This window comes from Phacochoerus africanus, chromosome 12 (assembly GCF_016906955.1).
Source record: "Phacochoerus africanus isolate WHEZ1 chromosome 12, ROS_Pafr_v1, whole genome shotgun sequence".
Classification (NCBI taxonomy): Eukaryota; Metazoa; Chordata; class Mammalia; order Artiodactyla; family Suidae; genus Phacochoerus; species Phacochoerus africanus.
This window is the reverse complement of record NC_062555.1, coordinates 53342180-53359681: the sequence shown is the minus strand read 5'-3', so window position 1 is coordinate 53359681 and position 17502 is coordinate 53342180. Positions and strand designations below refer to the sequence as shown.

Genomic DNA, 17502 nt, shown 5'->3' with positions numbered 1-17502 from the left:
TCTGCACAGATGGCTACCTGCTGTGTGAATCAGGAGGCCAAGAGCACTCTCAGGAGAAGCAGGGATTCCCAACAGTGAATGCGGGGGCTGGTGGGGATGGCAGGGGTGCAGTGGGATTCCGGGGGAGCCAAAGTCATCGCTTACTGGAATGTGCAAAGGAGGCACCATGAAAAGGCCTGGTATGACCGTGGGAAGAGAGGAACACAGGTGGGGGGTGCTCACTCAAGTGGGGTCTCCCTGGGAAAGTGTATTACAGGTGTCTCCCAGCACAAGAGGAGGAGGAGCTTCCGGGCAATCCTGATGACGGCTGGGTTAGAAAATGACTCCTCAAGATGGTCTCTGAAACCCCACCAGCCCACAGCCCACTTCTGACCCCAAAAAAATCCCAGCCCAGCACCTGTCTGCTAACAAGTCCTTGTGTCTACTGAGCATCCGCAGATGTCAAGTGCTGAGTTAAATTTCCGGGCACTGGCTCACTTAATCCTAGTGACAGTCCACAGAGAGGAGGGTCCGGAGCTTGACTTTACAGCAGATGGAAACAGCCTTCAAACCAGGTTGCAGCAGGAGGTGGGGGACCTGCTTACAGATCTCAGGACACTAACGCCCCCTCCACTGACGCTGGGGCACGTGTGTTTTTCTCGGAACCCACCCTCACGCTCACCCACCGCACGGTTCTGTGAGAACCGTGGCGTCTCTCACTTTTTATTTATTTTTTTATTTTGTTATTTATTTATTTAGCTTTTTGGGGCCACACCTGCGGCATATCGAGGTTCCCAGGCTGGGGTCCAATCGGAGCTGCAGCTGCCGACCTACACCACAGCAATGGCAACTCGGGATCGGAGCCGCGTCTGCAACCTACACCGCAGCTCATGGCAATGCCGGATCCTTAACCCACTGAGCAAGGCCAGGGATCGAACCCACAACCTCATGGTTCCTAGTTGGATTCGTTAACCACTGAGCCACGGCGGGAACTCCTTTATTTTTTACTTTTTTGGCCATGTTTGCAGCATGGGGACATTCCTGGGCCAGGGACTGAACTTGTGCCACTGCAGTAACAACGCTGGATTCTTAACCTGCTGTGCCACCAGGGAACTCCACTCTCACTTTTTTAAAGGGACTAAACACTCAGAATATCCCCTTTTCCACTGGCTTAAATTCCTGCCCTTTTCAGCCCCCTGTTCGATAGCATTTTAATGAGTAACTGTATTCGGCATAAATTTGGAAAGACATTTCCTGGACACACCCCTGGGGTCTGTAGTGTGCCTGGCCTTGAATTGCTCTCAGTCTGAGACTGGATAACTTATTAACCAGATGGAGACCCAAGGCTCTGCTCCGGCCCAGATCTGCACGCTCCGCTTCTAGTCCCTGCCAATGTTTAATCCTAAGACAGTAAAGTGAGGGGTGCTGCACCAGCCTCTCTGAACACAGACGAGGGAGGCCAGGCATCTTGCTCATGCCCTGGAGGTGATCTGAGTAGAACCTCTGGGGGCAGGCTTGACGGTCTCCCAGCCAAGGGCATCCTGGCACCTGCTGACATGGCTGCCATTTTCTTTCTTTTTGGGTTGTTTTCTTTTTCTTTCTTATGGCTGCTCCTGCAGCATATGGAAGTTTCTGGACTAGGGGTCAAATCAGAGCTGCAGCTGCCACAGTCACACCGGATCCTTAACCCACTTGATCGAGGCCAGTGATTGAACCCACATCCTCATGGACACTATATCAGGTTCTTAACCCACCCGAGCCACAACGGGAACTCCTTTTTTGGGATTGTTTTCTGTCACAGATCAGACATTAGACTTGGTTCTTAGTAACAAAGAGCTGTGAGGCCATTAAAAAGAAGCACACATGAAGTTCCCGCTGTACCTCAGTGGTAATGAACCTGACTAGTATCCAGGAGGACGTGGGTTTGATCCCGGGCCCTGCTTAGTGGGTTAAGGATCTGGCATTGCCGTGAGCTGTGGTGTGGGTTGCAGATGGGGTTCAGATCTGGTTTGCTGTGTCTGTGACACAGGCTGACAGCTGTAGCTACGATCTGACCCCTAGCTTGAGCACCTCCATATACCATGGATGCAGCCCTAAAAAGACAACAACAAAAAAATGTACACACAGGTGTATGTACGGCCTGGGCTTAACTTCACACTTGTGAGAGGCCTTTTTAAGACACAAAGCCTCCACACAAGTCAAAATGCTTACCCATCCACGCAAGCTAATCCTTCCCATCCTGACCGAGCCGCTAATTTAAGAAAAGGTAAAAGGCGAGATACTCAGGAGGAAAGAGGAAGTAGCATGTGGCATCTGGCAGAGTGAAAACATTGTTACAGAAAGTCTAGGCGTCTGCACAAATGGGACAGTGAGGCGGGGGTAGGAGATCCGGCTGCAGAGGGAAAGCACGCACCTCTCCTTTGGGCAGGATTTTCTGTTCGTCCAGTTTGAAGGCTGTCCCGATTCTTCTTCGCACAATGGGTGGTTCCTCGCCTGGGTCCAGGGGATACTCAACGGGCAGTTTGCCAGTCAGCTCCTGCAGAAGGGGGACAGCACAGGGAGAGAAGGAACTCAGAGGAGGGGACGTGACTGGTTTCTAGGATGGACGGACGAACGGACACACACACACACACTTCGAAGCACCAACTCGGTGCATGGACTGGAAGTCATTGTCGTATGCACTATTAAGGCTCACAGGAGTTCCCTCGATGCAGTTTTATTTCTCCAAACACGTTTGACAGCAGTCCTTCCATACGGAACAGACGCACTTGGAAAAGTTTTGCCCAAAGTAAATTCCTGTCAGATGAAGAAAACCACCATTGGCTTTCATCACGAAAACCCAAATTTCATTCATTCGTTAATTTCACAGATGTCTGTGGTGCGCCTACTATGTGCCTGGCGAGGTCGAGCGGCCAGTGAGAGCAGAGCCAACATGAGATCTTGGGTCTTTCTGGCTCCAAATTCTGTGCTCTTTCCGCTGCATCAAATAGTCCCTCTCAAGTATCTAAGTTTAAAGCGAGTCTTTCAAATGAATTTTGTTAGAAGAGTGGTATCTGTATGGCAAATCCCAGAAAGGGGCATTATTACATAAGTTAGAAACTGAGCAATAAATGTTCTACTCTGGCCAGGTTTTGGTCAAAAATGAAAATAGAACCCATATTAATAACAAGGCTATTACAAAAAAGTCTGATGCTTAGAGCTCTGGAACATTGAAGTGCTGTGAGTTTAACAACAGTGAATTGCTTGACTATAGGCATATCGCCAGTGAATTAGTTGTCACCACAGTGACAGTGGTCCCAGGCCATTGCTAAAAGGTCTGTGGAAAGAGTCAGGATTAGAATTAGGCTCTAGATGAGTGGGTTAATTCTGGGCCGAATACAGATCAAATTTGACTTGGCAGCCAATCCATGTGGTGGTGGAGCCAAAGGCAAGACGTCACTTCCAAGGACCAGAAAGCCCTGGGTGAGCCACATCCACCCCCCTCCCCCTCCAGGGGGACAGGTGGCGCTTGGAGACAGAGCCTGGGCCTGGTCTCTGGTCCCAGATCAACACAGATGTTGCGCAAAGACCCAAGGGGCTACTCCAACAAGAAAGAGCTTGGCAGGCTCTTCGGGGGAACATCCGTCACCCACGCAGAGAGCTTTTGTGCTGGGCTGCCTCCCACGGCAGGAAAGGCCCCGATGATCAGGTTCTGGGCACAGACCGAGCTTCCGGCAGGAGTGATAGTGCTTCTCTGCACCCCTGCTGCATGTGTGCCCTGGGGAGGGTGTGTGCACGTTGGGTGTGCGTCTGCACACGCTGGGGTATGTGAGTGGGGTGCACCCGGCACGTACAAGCACGCCCACGCCCCGTGATCCTGGGCCTCCTTCCTCCTGCATCCAGGCCACCGGGAAATGAACTCTCCAGCTTTTTGTTCTTCTGAGTAAGCACTTCGGAGCACAATGGTCGACTCTTTTGAGTATGAAATGCTCTGCAGTTTTTCTTCCCTGTTTTCTTCTTTTTTGAACTTGGTTCCAATGTCTCCAAAGTAGTTATGTGTTGATTCTGCAACATTTTTATCTGCTTCCCTAAAAGGCTGCCTATAAATAGCATGGCATACTGAGGATATGATACTGTTAGGACTTTTTTTTTTTTACCTTGAAACTTATAGAAAGGAAGGAAAAGTTGTTACAAGGGCCACTGACTGATAGCGGAGTCTGTGGTTTTAAAACCAAATATCTTTCTTTTTTCTTTTGAGGGCTGCATCCATGACATATGGAAGTTCCCAGGCTAAGGGTCGAATTGGAGCTGCAGCTGCCAGCCTACGCCACAGCCACACCAGATCCGAGCTGCATCTGCAACCTACACCCTAACTTGCCACAATGCTGGATCCTTCACCCACTGAGAAAGGCCAGGGATAGAACCTGCATCCTCATGGATACTAGTCAGGCTCTTAACCTGCTAAGCCATAATGGGAACTCCTAAAACAAAATAGCTTTAAAAAAAAAAAAGAAAAGAAAGAAAGAAAAAAAAAGCTACTGATTTTCCACCATCTGCTTGATAGTATTTGAGTCCAAGCCCTGATTCTCCATATTTAATCTGATTTCACATGTAACCAGGGCCACATAGGGAAGGAGGAACTCAGCACACCCTTGCGGGGGGCTCGGTTCCCCTTATATTCTTAGGTTGGTCACATTCTGCCAAACGTCCCCACTGCACCTCATTCTAGCCGCCCTACACCCCAGGGGACGAAGGGTACCCAAAGCTGAGGGCCGTGGTGTACGACAGAAAGAGCAGGACAAGACAGAAGTCCTGGAGTCGGAAGCCTGCGGCGGGAGCCAGCCCGAAGCCTGTGGCTGCTTCTTGCGAGGTTATTTCTGCCACTCAAGTCCTGTTTTCTGGTGTCGACGTTATGAAAATCGGGAGCTCTGTTTTCCTTATCTTGCTCTGATTTTTAAGGGAGACACGGAGACCTTTAACAGACAGGCGAACCTTGCCTGGACATGTTGTGTCAATTTAGGGAGGCTGATTCCTTGCTGGGTTTAGGGATGGTGCCTTTATGGAATATAAAACAAGGCTTTACAAATGATTAAATGCACAGACCTAAACCCGTGTTTGTTCAATCCTTCCAGCATATTCTTCATAAAAAGATGGCTAATATTAACAGTATCACAGAGCGCAATTCCCCCAGCCAGGCCAGTTTGCTTTCCTAAGATTTGCAATGGATTTGCACTCATGTGGGTCTGCTTTGAGCCGGCTCCAGTTTAAAATCAATCCAGAGTGTAATTAAGCCGAGTTGAACTGTAACGTGATCTCACGTTGCGGCCCCTTGTTTCATTCTTCCTGGGGGAAGGCATGGGGGGATGGGGGGGAGTAAGGCTCTTTGATGTAGTCTGGGAACCTCTTTATCCTCCCTTTTCTGCACTGGTGATCAAGAGAGCTCCTTGTAATGTTAGACGCATGACAATCTCTCTCTGGAGGGCTCCCACCCCAGCATGTCTGTGCACAAGCACATGCACATGTGTGTGCATATACACATGTGCGCAGTAACGAGAGTGGCATTAAAAAAAAAAAAACCACCACCAAGTCTTAAGAGTTCCCGCTGTGCTGCAGTGGGTTAAGAATCCAACTGCAGAAGCTCTGGTTGCTGTGGAGGCTCGGTTCAATCCCTGACCTGGCACAGTGGGTTAAGCACCCGGTGTTGCTGCAGCTGCGGCTTAGATTCAATCCCTGACCTGGGAACTTCCATATGCCGTGGGTACAGCCATTAAAAAAAAAAACGGGAAAAAAAAAGCAAGTCTTCAAATACATAACAAAGTGTTATAGAATAAGCAGAGGTGGTGGAAATGGACATTCAAATAACTACAGACAATGCCCTGCCACGGCCTGTAAATCCCAATGAGACATGACTCTGGTGTATGGTGTATGTATGCTTGTGGAAGCATCGCTTTGCATAAAATAAAAGATTTTTTTTAGATCATCACACTAAAGGTTCATTTAAAAAAAAAAAAGTGAAAGATACACCAGGTCATGAGTTGTAAAGGGGATGATATAACAAGTGAAATCCTGACTTCCTTTTTTTTTTCTTTGTGGCCATCCTGAGGCATATGGAGTTCTCGGGCAAGGGATCAGATCTCAGCCATAGTCATGACCTAAGCTGCAGCTGTGACAATGCCAGATCCCTAACTCACTGTCCCAGGCCGGGGATCGAACCTGAGTCCCAGTGCTCCTAAGATGCCGGCCATCCCAGTATACCACAGTGGGAACTCCTCTGATGTCCTTACTGATCCTCAATGATGCTTCTCAATATGCTTTCCAAAGATAAATATAAAATACACTCAAGAGAGACAAAAGCCGCCACAGTGATAAACTCAGGCTGAAGATCTTAGGAGAAGAGTGGCAAACCATTATATCCAACGGGGCACTATCATGAGGAAATGCCTTAAAAACTACGGGAAGCACACAAATACTGTTGTTTACAACTGTTCTTATGACTTGTCATTTGGCCCCTCGTGGGGCCCCATTTGGGATTCTGCCAGACTGCTTTCACCACTGTCAGTGTTTCATTAAGGTCCTCAGCTGATGTCTCTGATGGGGCTCATCCCAGGGGCTGGGGGTTGTCAACATGTGTGTTTCAGGAGAGATGTTATTCCCTCTCGTGTGTGTGTGTGTGTGTGTGTGTGTGTTTTTTGGGGGGGGGGTTATGGCCACTCCCATGGCATATGGAAGTTCCCAGGCTAGGGGTCCGATCAGAGCTGCAGGTGCCAGCCTACACACAGCCACAGCTACACAGAATCTGAGCCACGTCTGCAACCTACACCACGGCTCGCAGCAATGCCAGATCCTTAACCCACTGAGTGAAGCCAGGGATCGAACCTGCAACCTCATGGTTCCTAGTTGGATTTGTTTCCGCTGCACCGCAACAGGAACTCCTTCTTCCCTCTTGGGTTTTTATGACGCCCACCCTTGCCTTGTATAAATATGTGAAGAGGAGAGAACAGATGAGGACACAGACAACACAGAGGGCCGCAGGATGAGAGAGTGATGCTCACCGCTTCTCGGAGGCAGAGTTTCTTCAGCTCTTCCAGCCGCTGGCGGAGCGTTTCCTCCAGCGCTTCCTGCCTAGATTTCAGGGCCGCCAGCATGTCCTTCTTGGCCGACTGAGAGCTATCTGACTCCTGAGAACCTGTCAATCAACAGTGGGGTTACTAGGCTGGCTGACAAGGGCACACATATCTGGACCATAAAGGAACTAACCCGGAGCCCACGCTGTGGCTGTGGGATTCAGCCCAGGCACCTCAGGGGTGTGGAAGGAAACAGGTGCTCGGAGGGCCAGGCATGAGGGGTGGGTTCGCAGCCCTTGATGTCACTTGTAGCTAGTCGGGAAGCCTGGCAAGAAACCGTACACTGCTGAAAAAGAAGTTTCTCTTTCTTGATTATCTTAAGATACGTCGCACACATGTTTTAACTTCGCTGGAAAGTTTTGTTTTGTTTTTTGGCTTTTTGGGCCATGCTCTTGGCATGTGGAGGTTCCCAGGCTAGGGGTTGAGTTGGAGCTGCAGCTGCTGGCCTATACCACAGCCACAGCAATGTAGGATCTGAGCCTGGCTGCGATCTACACTGCAGCTCATGGCAATGCCAGATCCTTAACCCACTGAGCGAGGCCAGGGATTGAACCCGCATCCTCATGGATACTAGTTGGGCTTGTTACTGTTCAGCCAAGACAGGAACTCCTTGCTGGCAAATTTTAACATTTTTTTTTTTTTTTTTTGTCGTCTGTGGGATGCAGCAGCTTGATGTGTGATCTCAGTTCCCAGACCAAGGATGGAACCCAAGCTGCAGTGGTGAAAGTGCTGAGTCCTAACCACTAGCCTGCTGGGAACTCCCTTAACAGATTTTTTTATACCATGAAGGGGAAACTAAATTTTAGGGCAGTAATTTAATACATAGTTTCAATTTTTTTTCGTGTAAAAATGGGTTTTTTTTGGTTTTTTTTTTTTTTTTTTTTTGCTTAGGGCAAAGATAATGCATGTTTATCATAAAAATTTTGACAATGTAGACATGTATAAAAATAACTCATAAGCTAGTCACCCAGAGATAACCACTGTCATGCATTTTCTTTTGTCCTTTACAAAAATTTTTTTATGGCCACACCCGCAGCACATAGAAGTTCCCAGGTCAGGGACTGAATCCAAGTGGCAGCTGTGACCCATGCCACAGCTGAGTAATGTCAGATCCTTTAACCCACTGTGTTGGGCCAGAGATCAAACTTGCACCTCTGCAGTGACCCAAGCCCCTGCAGTCAGATACTTAACTTACTGCACTATAGCGGGAACTCCTCTTTTGGCCTTTTTATCTAAGCACATATACTTTAAAAATAAAATTAGATTTTTAGTATATTTTTAAAACTCAGTACTGTATCCTGAGCAAACGCCTTCCTAATAAGAGTTATACATATTTTTACATGCAGCACAGAAGCATCTGCTTGATGATTCAACTAGCAGACTACGTGATAGGAAACCTTTGCAGAAAGCAATCTATAAACCAAACAAAGGAAAAGAAGCTGAAATGCCAACTGGGAGAGATTTAGGTTAGACCAGAAGAAGAATTTCTGGGCTGCACTGTTTGGATTCTGAAATAGGTTTCCTGCAGTGAAGCTATTATACCTTCTCCACCTGCATGGGTAAGACAGGGCACCTTGATGCCTTGGAAAAGGAAACGCTGGTTATTACTTGGCTTCTAGTGCCCATGGAGAGGGGAAGTATAGGAATGGATGGGCATTACTGGATGAGCATTCAAGAGGCTCACATCATGCCATCTGTAAGAGCATCAAACAACATCGAATGTCTAGGATTCATCTAGGGAAAGATGTATAAGATCTCTACTGTGAAAAGTAGAATACTCTTAACAGAGAGCATTTATTGTTAGAAAAAAAATAAAGACCTCTAACAACCGAGAGAGATACTGTGATCACAGATTGGAAGCCTGATGTTGCAATGATGTCAATTCTTCAGGAACTAAACAAAGGGATCACTGCAACCCTAATAAAAACTCAAGTGGGATTTGCTGGAGGGAGGGGAAAAATTGCATTTCCTTAGGAAACATTTTGGGACAATTCAGTGAACAGATGACAGATTTGAGAATAATCCAGTTGGGAACTCTCAGAGGCCACTATTCTGTTTTGTTTCAGTGGTAAAGAAAGCGTCTCAGAATTACAAGAATGGACTTCTTGGCTTTTGTATTAAAAAACCCTATGATGCTCAAATCATCCCCATAAATGCATGATGATTCTACTCTCTCTTAGGCTCTGAGCAGCAGTGCCCATCTTCCCTCAACTACCACACACCTAGGTTCTTACAACTTTAATACTCCAGAATTCTCAAAGTTGAGGTACATTCTGACTCCAACTTGGACTCCCCTCCTCCAATGCCATTCTAGCTTGAAAGAGAGTATCCCTCACTACAGAAATGCACCATCTTTATGGCTCCACAGCAGCTAGTACATATTAGCTTAAATAAACAAATCAATGCTGTCAATCATACACTTGGATGCCATAGGTAAGTTGTAGCTCATCTTGATAAAGGAGTCTGGTACCTGTAAGTTCATTTTTACAGCCACACCTGTGACATATGGAAGCTCCTGGGTTGGGGGCTGAATTGGAGCTGCAGCCGAGGCCTACGCTACAGCCACAGCAATGCCAGATCTGAGCTGCCTCTGCGACCTAAGCTGCAGCATGAGGCAACGCCAGATCCTTAACCCACTCATGGAGGTCAGGGATTGAACCCACATCCTCACAGACACTATGCTGGGTTCTTAACCCACTAATCCACAATGGGAACTCCTCTAAGTTGTTCCTTTATAGAATCAACATTTAATCATTTTTGTAGCTCTTTGTGGATTTCATCACGCTTTAACTGCAGGTTTCCAAATTTAAGAGCAAACTCAAACAAAAGCCTCACTCTCACGAAGGCTCCATGACCTCATGGTTCTCAAATACTAAATCCATATGGCATCATACGCATGTGACACATGGCTGGGCATTACTACATGCTGCCCCCTTTATCAAACAGTTCAGGTTTTCTACGTCCCTAAGTCAATCACCCCGAGCTAATTCATCCTGAACTACCTCCAGTGTACATCCAACTAATATAACACAGCTAAATCATCTTGAGTCTTAATCTTATTCCCGAAGTCAGAGTCACCAACCACAGGTGAGGATAGGAAAACTGAATGAGGTACCCTCTATTCCATCATCTGAAGAATTAATAAGAATGTAAAATAATATTGGAAGGAAGTCAGACTTTATATTAAAAAACAGACCTGGAGAAAATTGGGTCCAAGAAGATTAGAGGATTTCTAGCCCAAGTGAAAAGTTGTTTTCCCTCTCCTCCCGCCTAACCTCTCAATAGGAAATGATGCTTTATGAAGTCAAATCCAAGAATGAACTAACTGGTAAAAATTGTCACATTAAACTCTGGGTGGTAAAGCACATTTCTAGATGATCTGATCTCTACTTACGAGATTAGTTAAGCTTTGGTCTTGAGCTCATTAGTGTTACCTAAATTGTTATTATTTATAATAATTAGCCTAAATACCAAACCCACAGAAGACAGAGTGGATGGCTCAAGAGGCCTTCTCCATGTCTGGCATCACTACGGCTGGCCAGCTCTGTCTCGCAGCTTTATTTCTGAAGTTGCTTCATGAGGTATATGGAGCCAGGTATCAAGTTAAGTCTTTGAAAAGTGAGTGAGCTGGCCTGGCCCGGACATGTAGATCTCCATTTTCGTGGTAACTGGATGGTGAGGAGAAGGTAAAGGGATCTGGTTTTGAGGCACTCTAAGCCAGTCACTAGATAGGGGAGCTTGGGCAAGTGCCCTGTAAAGACTAAAGAGATCAGGAGTTCCCATTGTGGCTCAGTGAGTTAAGGACCCGACACTGTCTCTGTGAGGATGTGGGTTCGATCCCTGGCCTCACCCAGTGGGTTAAGGATCTGGTATTGCCATGGGTATGGTATAGGCTGCAGCTGTTGCTCTGATTGGACCCCAGGCCCAGGAACTTTCATATGCCACAGGTGCAGCAGTAAAAAAAAAAAAAAAAATTAAAAAAAAATAAATAAAACTAATGAGATCATGCACATTCAGCATTTAGCACTGGGCCTGGGACAGGTAAACCCCCAGTATCTAGAGTAGATGTCACATGAGCGAGTGTACACAGCCACACATGTACACACTGGGTAGAGCCGGAAAGTGAAAATGATTGCAACAACTTACTTGCCATTGATCAAGGAGGCATTTGCCAAAGAAAAGAACTCTCTGCAACGCAGGCACCACTCAGGTGCCAAGGCTTGTCTTTAGAAAGAGCAATGGAGGTCTAGGAATTGTTTTCGAATTCTGTTTCTTGAGCCCCTGGGTTTGCTGTTATGCCTTTGGGGAGGCTGTGGATGAGGGTAGGTCAGGCTTAATGAGGTTCACAATGTTCTGGAGCCTCTACTTCATCCTCCTCAAGCTAGGGCAGTTCTGTATTGGGGGGGGGTGTCTTGTCACCTTGCATTTGAAAAGAGGTTCCCGATGTCTCTTTCTGTAAAGGAAGGGCACTGTCTGGGGAAGCGCTCTGAGTTCTCACAGAAGCTCTCTTTCAGAGCCTGTGGGGCTGTCACTCGCCACCAGGCAGATATGGCAACCATGAGGAGAGGTGGCTGAGTGCCCTGTGACAAGGATGCCTGTAAGAGCCAGAGACAGAAAACTCACGGGCATCAGAGGAACGAGCCCCAAGTGCTCTCTGATGTTGATGTCACCATCTCCACAAATGCCCTCTAGACACCCCCAAATGGCATGTGTGACATCTAAGAGGTAGGTGGAACAGAAAGCCAGAAGTCAGGAGGCAGAGATTCATTATTAATCCCCTCAAGTGACAGAATAGAATGAATCCAAGGAGAGACACAATCAGAAGAGCCTCAGGGCCACAGGAGTCATGTAGATGAAAGGTTCCTGAGTACTTCTAAAAGAATTTTAGACAGAGAAATAATTACCCATCGGCACCTAGGCTTGGTCAACTGTATAAAAGCTCTCGGTTCCTATGACTTAACCATTTCTAGTTATGTGAACACACATGTGCCTTTTTTGCATGCAACCCTACTCCAAGGTTATACGTTTGCTATCTTAGAAATTAACAAGATGGAAATCTTCCATCTTTGAGAGGAGCAGAGAAGGATAAAAGAGAACCAGATTTCCAACGTACGTCAGCTATGAATTGGTGTCAGATTTCTCCTAGTTAACCTCTCAGAGCCATGGTGTCCCCAACTAGAAAATGACCAATTAACCAACCTCCAACATTCCTCCAAACTTGAGGAAACTACTACTTAATAAACAACATACTCAGGCAGTTTCCTCTAGCAAATCCTTTTTGCAATTTTTACCAAGGAACCTTACATGCGGGGCCATATTCCTCCCCTTTCTTTACCATTCCTGCCTCTGGAACAGACAAGCATTCCTTCAACTTTGGTCCTTCTCCCAGCGACTATTACAGTTTGCTTCAAGTTGAAAGGAAATGTCTAATTATCGTCCAGCACCTAAGGATTTTCCTCTGCATCTTATCAACAGACCAAAGCATCTTATCAACAGATCAAAGCAAATATCAGTACACTTGAGTATTAAAGAAGAGTTTCATCCAAGCTGTGATTGGGATTAATGAAGTTCCACGATGAACTGAACTTCTTTTCTGGAGTCAGGAGGGTGAGATATCAAAATGTATAGATTGACCAGACAGTGGCCAAGTGCTAGGAGAGAAGGACCATCTAAGCTTTATGAATTGGCACAGGAATCAGGGAAAATGTGGGTGATGTGAATATTTTAAAAAGATCTAAGTAGCACATAAATACTTTGTGCTTACTGTTGGTCAAACCCAAGCAGCACCATGTTTAAAGGAAAGAGGGATATGACTACACCTTGGGAAATCTCAGCAGGTCTTGCAGCCTCCGGAGCCAGAAGCATAACCATCTAGCAGTTTAGAGTTAACGAGTCTGGGCTTGTGTCCCAGCTCTGTGACTTACTAGCTGTGAAGACTTGGCAGTGTTACATAACCGCTCTAAATCTCCTACTTCCCCTATAATGTGGGAATGAAAACAGAACTTCTTCAGCAGTCGGGAGCATCAAGTGAGGCCAAGCTTGCAAGATGCTTAGAACAGAGCTCAGAACACAATGGGTGCAACATGACCGTGGGCAGGTGTTTGCAGTAGCGTCCCTGGCCTTTGGTAAGAGTGGGCACCCTAATTCCCGGGAGCCTCATCATGTAAAAGAGGAAGAAGAGTAGAAAGGCCAGAAGCATGGAAGGCTGGTAGTAGGAACACGTGCCAGAAACTTGGGAGAAGGAGGGGAAGGAAGGGGACTTTACAGAACTCCTGACAGGAGCATCCCCTGTGTGCTATTCATTTAATCCTCACAAAACCATTAACTCCCATTTTCAGAGAAGAGGTTGCTGGGATGGAGGGAGGCAGAGCTGGGATTCCATCTGGGCTGAGTTTGGGCTGTTTCATCTTAGAATGGAAACACCATGCCTCTGACCTGGCGTCATAAACATGGCTGGTGTGCAGCCCTATCTGCCTCTCCAGCCTAGCCCTGCCTGCAGTACCGCGTGGATGAACACAGAGGCAGCCAGGAGGAAGGGATGAGCCAATGAAGAAGATGTCTCAGAAGCACCTTCTATGAGCCAGGTGGGGGAGGGATGGGGGCGGGAAGACAGGTAACAGGACATGGGTCCAGCCATGAAAAACTGTCCAGCAGGAGGAAGGAAGAGACAAGCCATGCACTTGAATGGGAGAGGGGGCAGCTACCATGTAAGGGGTGAGCCCAGGCCCGGGGCCATTTAGACAATTACCCTGATGGGCTGACGGTGATCTCTTCCATCCAGTCTGGGGGTGGTTAGGTCTCCCCCTATTCCACTGCCAGCAAGACCGGCTGCAGACTAGTTATCTGGAAAACCTTCCCTCCCAGTTACTGCTCAGTAAGTTTCTATTTGAATGATCCCAGGTCGACAGTATCTTCCGTTTGAGGCTATCTGACTGTGTTTCAATCCCCATTCAAAGGATTTTATAGAAATTGGTCATGAAGAACCTGGCTGCTGAAGAGAGAGACAAAGCTCTGACCTCAGAGAAGACAATTCCTGTCCAAACCCAGCCAGGAGGGTTGGAAGGATGTACTCAAGGTCAGAGCCACCATCAGTGGGGAGCTGGAAGCTTGTGTGTCAACTCCCAGATGCTGTCCATGGAGAAACATGCTCTCCGTGTTGCCGGAGACATGGCAAAAAAGCACTTTGCCGCCTGAGTTTCCTTTGGGGCAATCCAGGCTGTACTGAGTGGGCAGCTGGTTCCCTGGGACAGGGGGTGCAGGAAAGGCCAGCACACACCAACAGCAGCTCCCCTCCCAGCTGACAAACACAGGGCTGGGGTGGAGAACTGGCTCCCATCTTTTTTTTTTTTTCCTTCCTTCCTTTTTAGGGCTATACCTGGGGCATATATGGAAGTTCTCAGGCTAGAGGTCGAATTGGAGCTGTAGCTGCTGGCCTACACCACAGCCATAGCAATGCCAGACCCTTATTAACCCACTAAGTAAGGCAGCCAGGGATCAAACCCGTGTCCTCAAGGATACTAGTTGGGGAGTTTCCGTCATGATGCAGCGGAAACAAATCTAAGAATCATGAGGTTGCGGGTTCAATCCCTGCCCTGGCTCAGTGGGTTAAGGATCCAGCATTGCCGTGAGCTGTGAATTAGGTTGCAGATGTGGCTTGGATTTGGTGTGTTGCTGTGGCTGTGGCGTAGGCTGGAAGCTGTAGCTCCAATTTGACCCCTAGCCTGGGCACCTCCATATGCCGCAGGTGCAGCCCTAAAAAAGCAAAAAAAAAAAAAAAAAAAATACTAGTCAGGTTTTTAACCCATTGAGCCAAAACAGGAACGCTTCCAATCTTTCAAAAGACTCTGGGCTACTCTGTGCCGGATGTGATAAAGCATCCTCTTGCAGAGAATGCTGTCAGGAACTGGGGCTCATCTGTTTCTACACAGATGGAATACGGATGACCAGCCCGCTGATCTCAGAGGACAGAGGCGTGCTCTCCTCCCTGAAAGCAGGGGGAAATTCCAGACAAACAGTACCCCCAAAGAAGAAAGAAATCTGTTGTCCTGAAAGGGAAGGAAATGACAATCTGTCTGTTTAACTTTGAGGGGGGAAAAAGGAAAAAAAAGGAAGAAGGCATATTCCCAGCAGATCTGTAAAAGCTGTAAAGGAAAAGTTTTGGCAGACACCCCAGGAATAAATAGGAAGGAAAGGTCTTAAAGCCTTCTCTATGCTCAAGAGCTATTTATTTGCCTTCCAAATCCTCAATGAAGAATTCCTTACAGAGGAATCCCGGGGTCCTCAGAGACCACGGGAAATAGAGCCACATAGCAGATGGGGATAAATGGGGCACCTCTGGAGAGCATCTCAGAATCAAATGCGACTTTTTTCTTTTTTTCACATGAAAAGTGAGTGCTTGGAACTCTTGCCATTAGGGTCAAAAATTTAAAAAATCAAACAGTTCATGGAAAAGAGCAGTGAAACGGGGGCGCTTTGAAAAGCAAGCATCAAAAGATGGCAGCTGGGAGTCTCTGGGCCTCAGGGGGAAAAAAAAAGGGTTCAGGGAGTTCCTGTTGTGGCTCAGCGGGTTAAGAACCCGACATACTATCTTTGAGGTTGCGGGATTGATCCCTGACCTTGCTCAGTGGGTTGAGGACCCGTCGTTGCCGTGAGCTGTGGTGTAGGTCGCAGATGCGGCTCGGATCTGGTGTTGCTGTGGCTGTGGTGTAGGCTGGTGGCTACAGCTCTGATTGGACCCCTAGCCTGGGAACCTCCACATGCCATGGGTGCAGCTCTTAAAAAAAAAAAAAAAGAAAGAAAGAAAGAAAAAAAGTGGTCAGTGGGGTACTTTTACCAAACGGTGAAGGGCACAAAAATAATTAAAAAGAGAAAGGAGTGGGGGAGGGAGAGAGAGAAACTGAACAACTGATTTTAAAAAAAAATTAGCAGCATCTGGTAAAATACCTTGTTGGAACCAGTGTTAGGAGTAACTCACAGGGGTTCCATTTCCGCTATCGTGAAACAAGGAAGCTTATCTTTCTGGCTCCAAGATTCTTTTATTCGACGGCAATATTAGGAGGGCTGGCCCAATCAATGGGAAAAGAACAAGGCCTGTGAGAGGGGATAGGAATATTTCTTTTTCAATGTTTAAATCCCATTATTTTCAAAGTTGTTCACTTAGGTTACAGATCATCATTCTGTCCTGATATTCTTTTTTTTTTTTTTTTTTTGCTTTTTATGGCCACACCTGTGGCATATGGAAGTTTTCAGGCTAGCAGCTAAATCAGAGCCATCACTGCTGGCCTATGCCACAGTCACACTGGATCCAAAACATGTCTGCGACCTACACTGATGCTTGCAGCAACACGGGATCCTTAACGCACTGAGCAAGGTCAGGGATCGAACCTGCATCCTCGTGGACACTTGTTGGGTTCGTAACCCTCTGAGCCTCAACAGGAACTCCCTGTCCTGGTAATTCTTTAGCAGGCAGATATTCCTTTATACCTGGAGGTTTCAATATATCAGCATAAATTAGGTTTCAGTGAGAAATTTTTACTGGGTTTCTATCACAGGGTGAAAGCGCAGAGGGACAAGCCTGCTACCTTCTGCGCACAATTTCGACTCAGGCCCGTTGAAACATCTGCATAGCCAGAAACATCCATTCCACCGAAAGAGATTTTGCAGCCTCGGCTGAGTGCACAGTCCAGTATAAACACACCCTGCAGAGGGCCAGCCTCCCAGTGGGGCTGAGCGCTGAGCCCACCTGCAGAGCACTAAGCCAAGGACCAAACCCTTGACAGGGTCCTGGACTCCTGTCCATCACATGACTTGAGAGGAGAGGGGACAGACAGAACTTTCGAAGGCTGGAGAGAAATATAGGGAAGAGATAGAGCGACAGCCAAAGAGAAAGGCTGAAGACGAAAAGAAGAAGCAAAAAGTCCCCAGACATCATGTGATGACTACCAACTTCAGGCTGTGTATTTCGAGCTGAATATAACCCTGGCCGTCAAGCTGGCAGACGCCTATCAGATCAGCTCTCTGGCCTGAGAGCTGGCACCCTCATTGTTACATTAGTTATTAATAAACTTCCCAACAATGGCAGGAAGTGCTCGCGGTCAGAGAAGGGGACCGTGTGAAGAGCTGACTCATGGATGGAGACAGGTCCGGGACTGGGCAGCCCTATGCCTGGTACAACATGTTTTCCCAGAGCGGAAAGGGTCAGGGCTGGCGGATCACAGCACACTGCAGGTTTCTGTGCTTTTTTTTTTTTTTTTCTTTTAAGCCAAAGATCCATCACCACATTCTTGGCAATCCCGCTCTTCACAACGAAGATGACTCAACCGCCATGTCATTAATTGCACAGCCCCATTCCTATTTATAGACACAACAGGCTGTTTTGTTTTGGAGAGAGTGGGTGGCTTCGGCCCCTGTATTTCCATTC

At 47.2% G+C, this 17502-nt stretch overlaps 1 protein-coding gene across 2 annotated transcripts in view; it reads right to left on the bottom strand.

Moving 5' to 3' along the window:
* The window catches only part of FRMD4A (FERM domain containing 4A), a 358568-nt gene that overhangs the window by 29617 nt on the left and 311449 nt on the right, over positions 1 to 17502 (bottom strand). For both annotated transcript variants that reach the window (XM_047755369.1, XM_047755370.1), the window contains exons 15-16: positions 7011 to 7144; positions 2393 to 2515 (exon numbers count right to left, since the gene is read on the bottom strand). In XM_047755369.1, coding sequence (XP_047611325.1) covers positions 2393 to 2515; positions 7011 to 7144 — 257 coding nt within the window. The remainder of the gene's footprint in view (positions 1 to 2392; positions 2516 to 7010; positions 7145 to 17502) is intronic.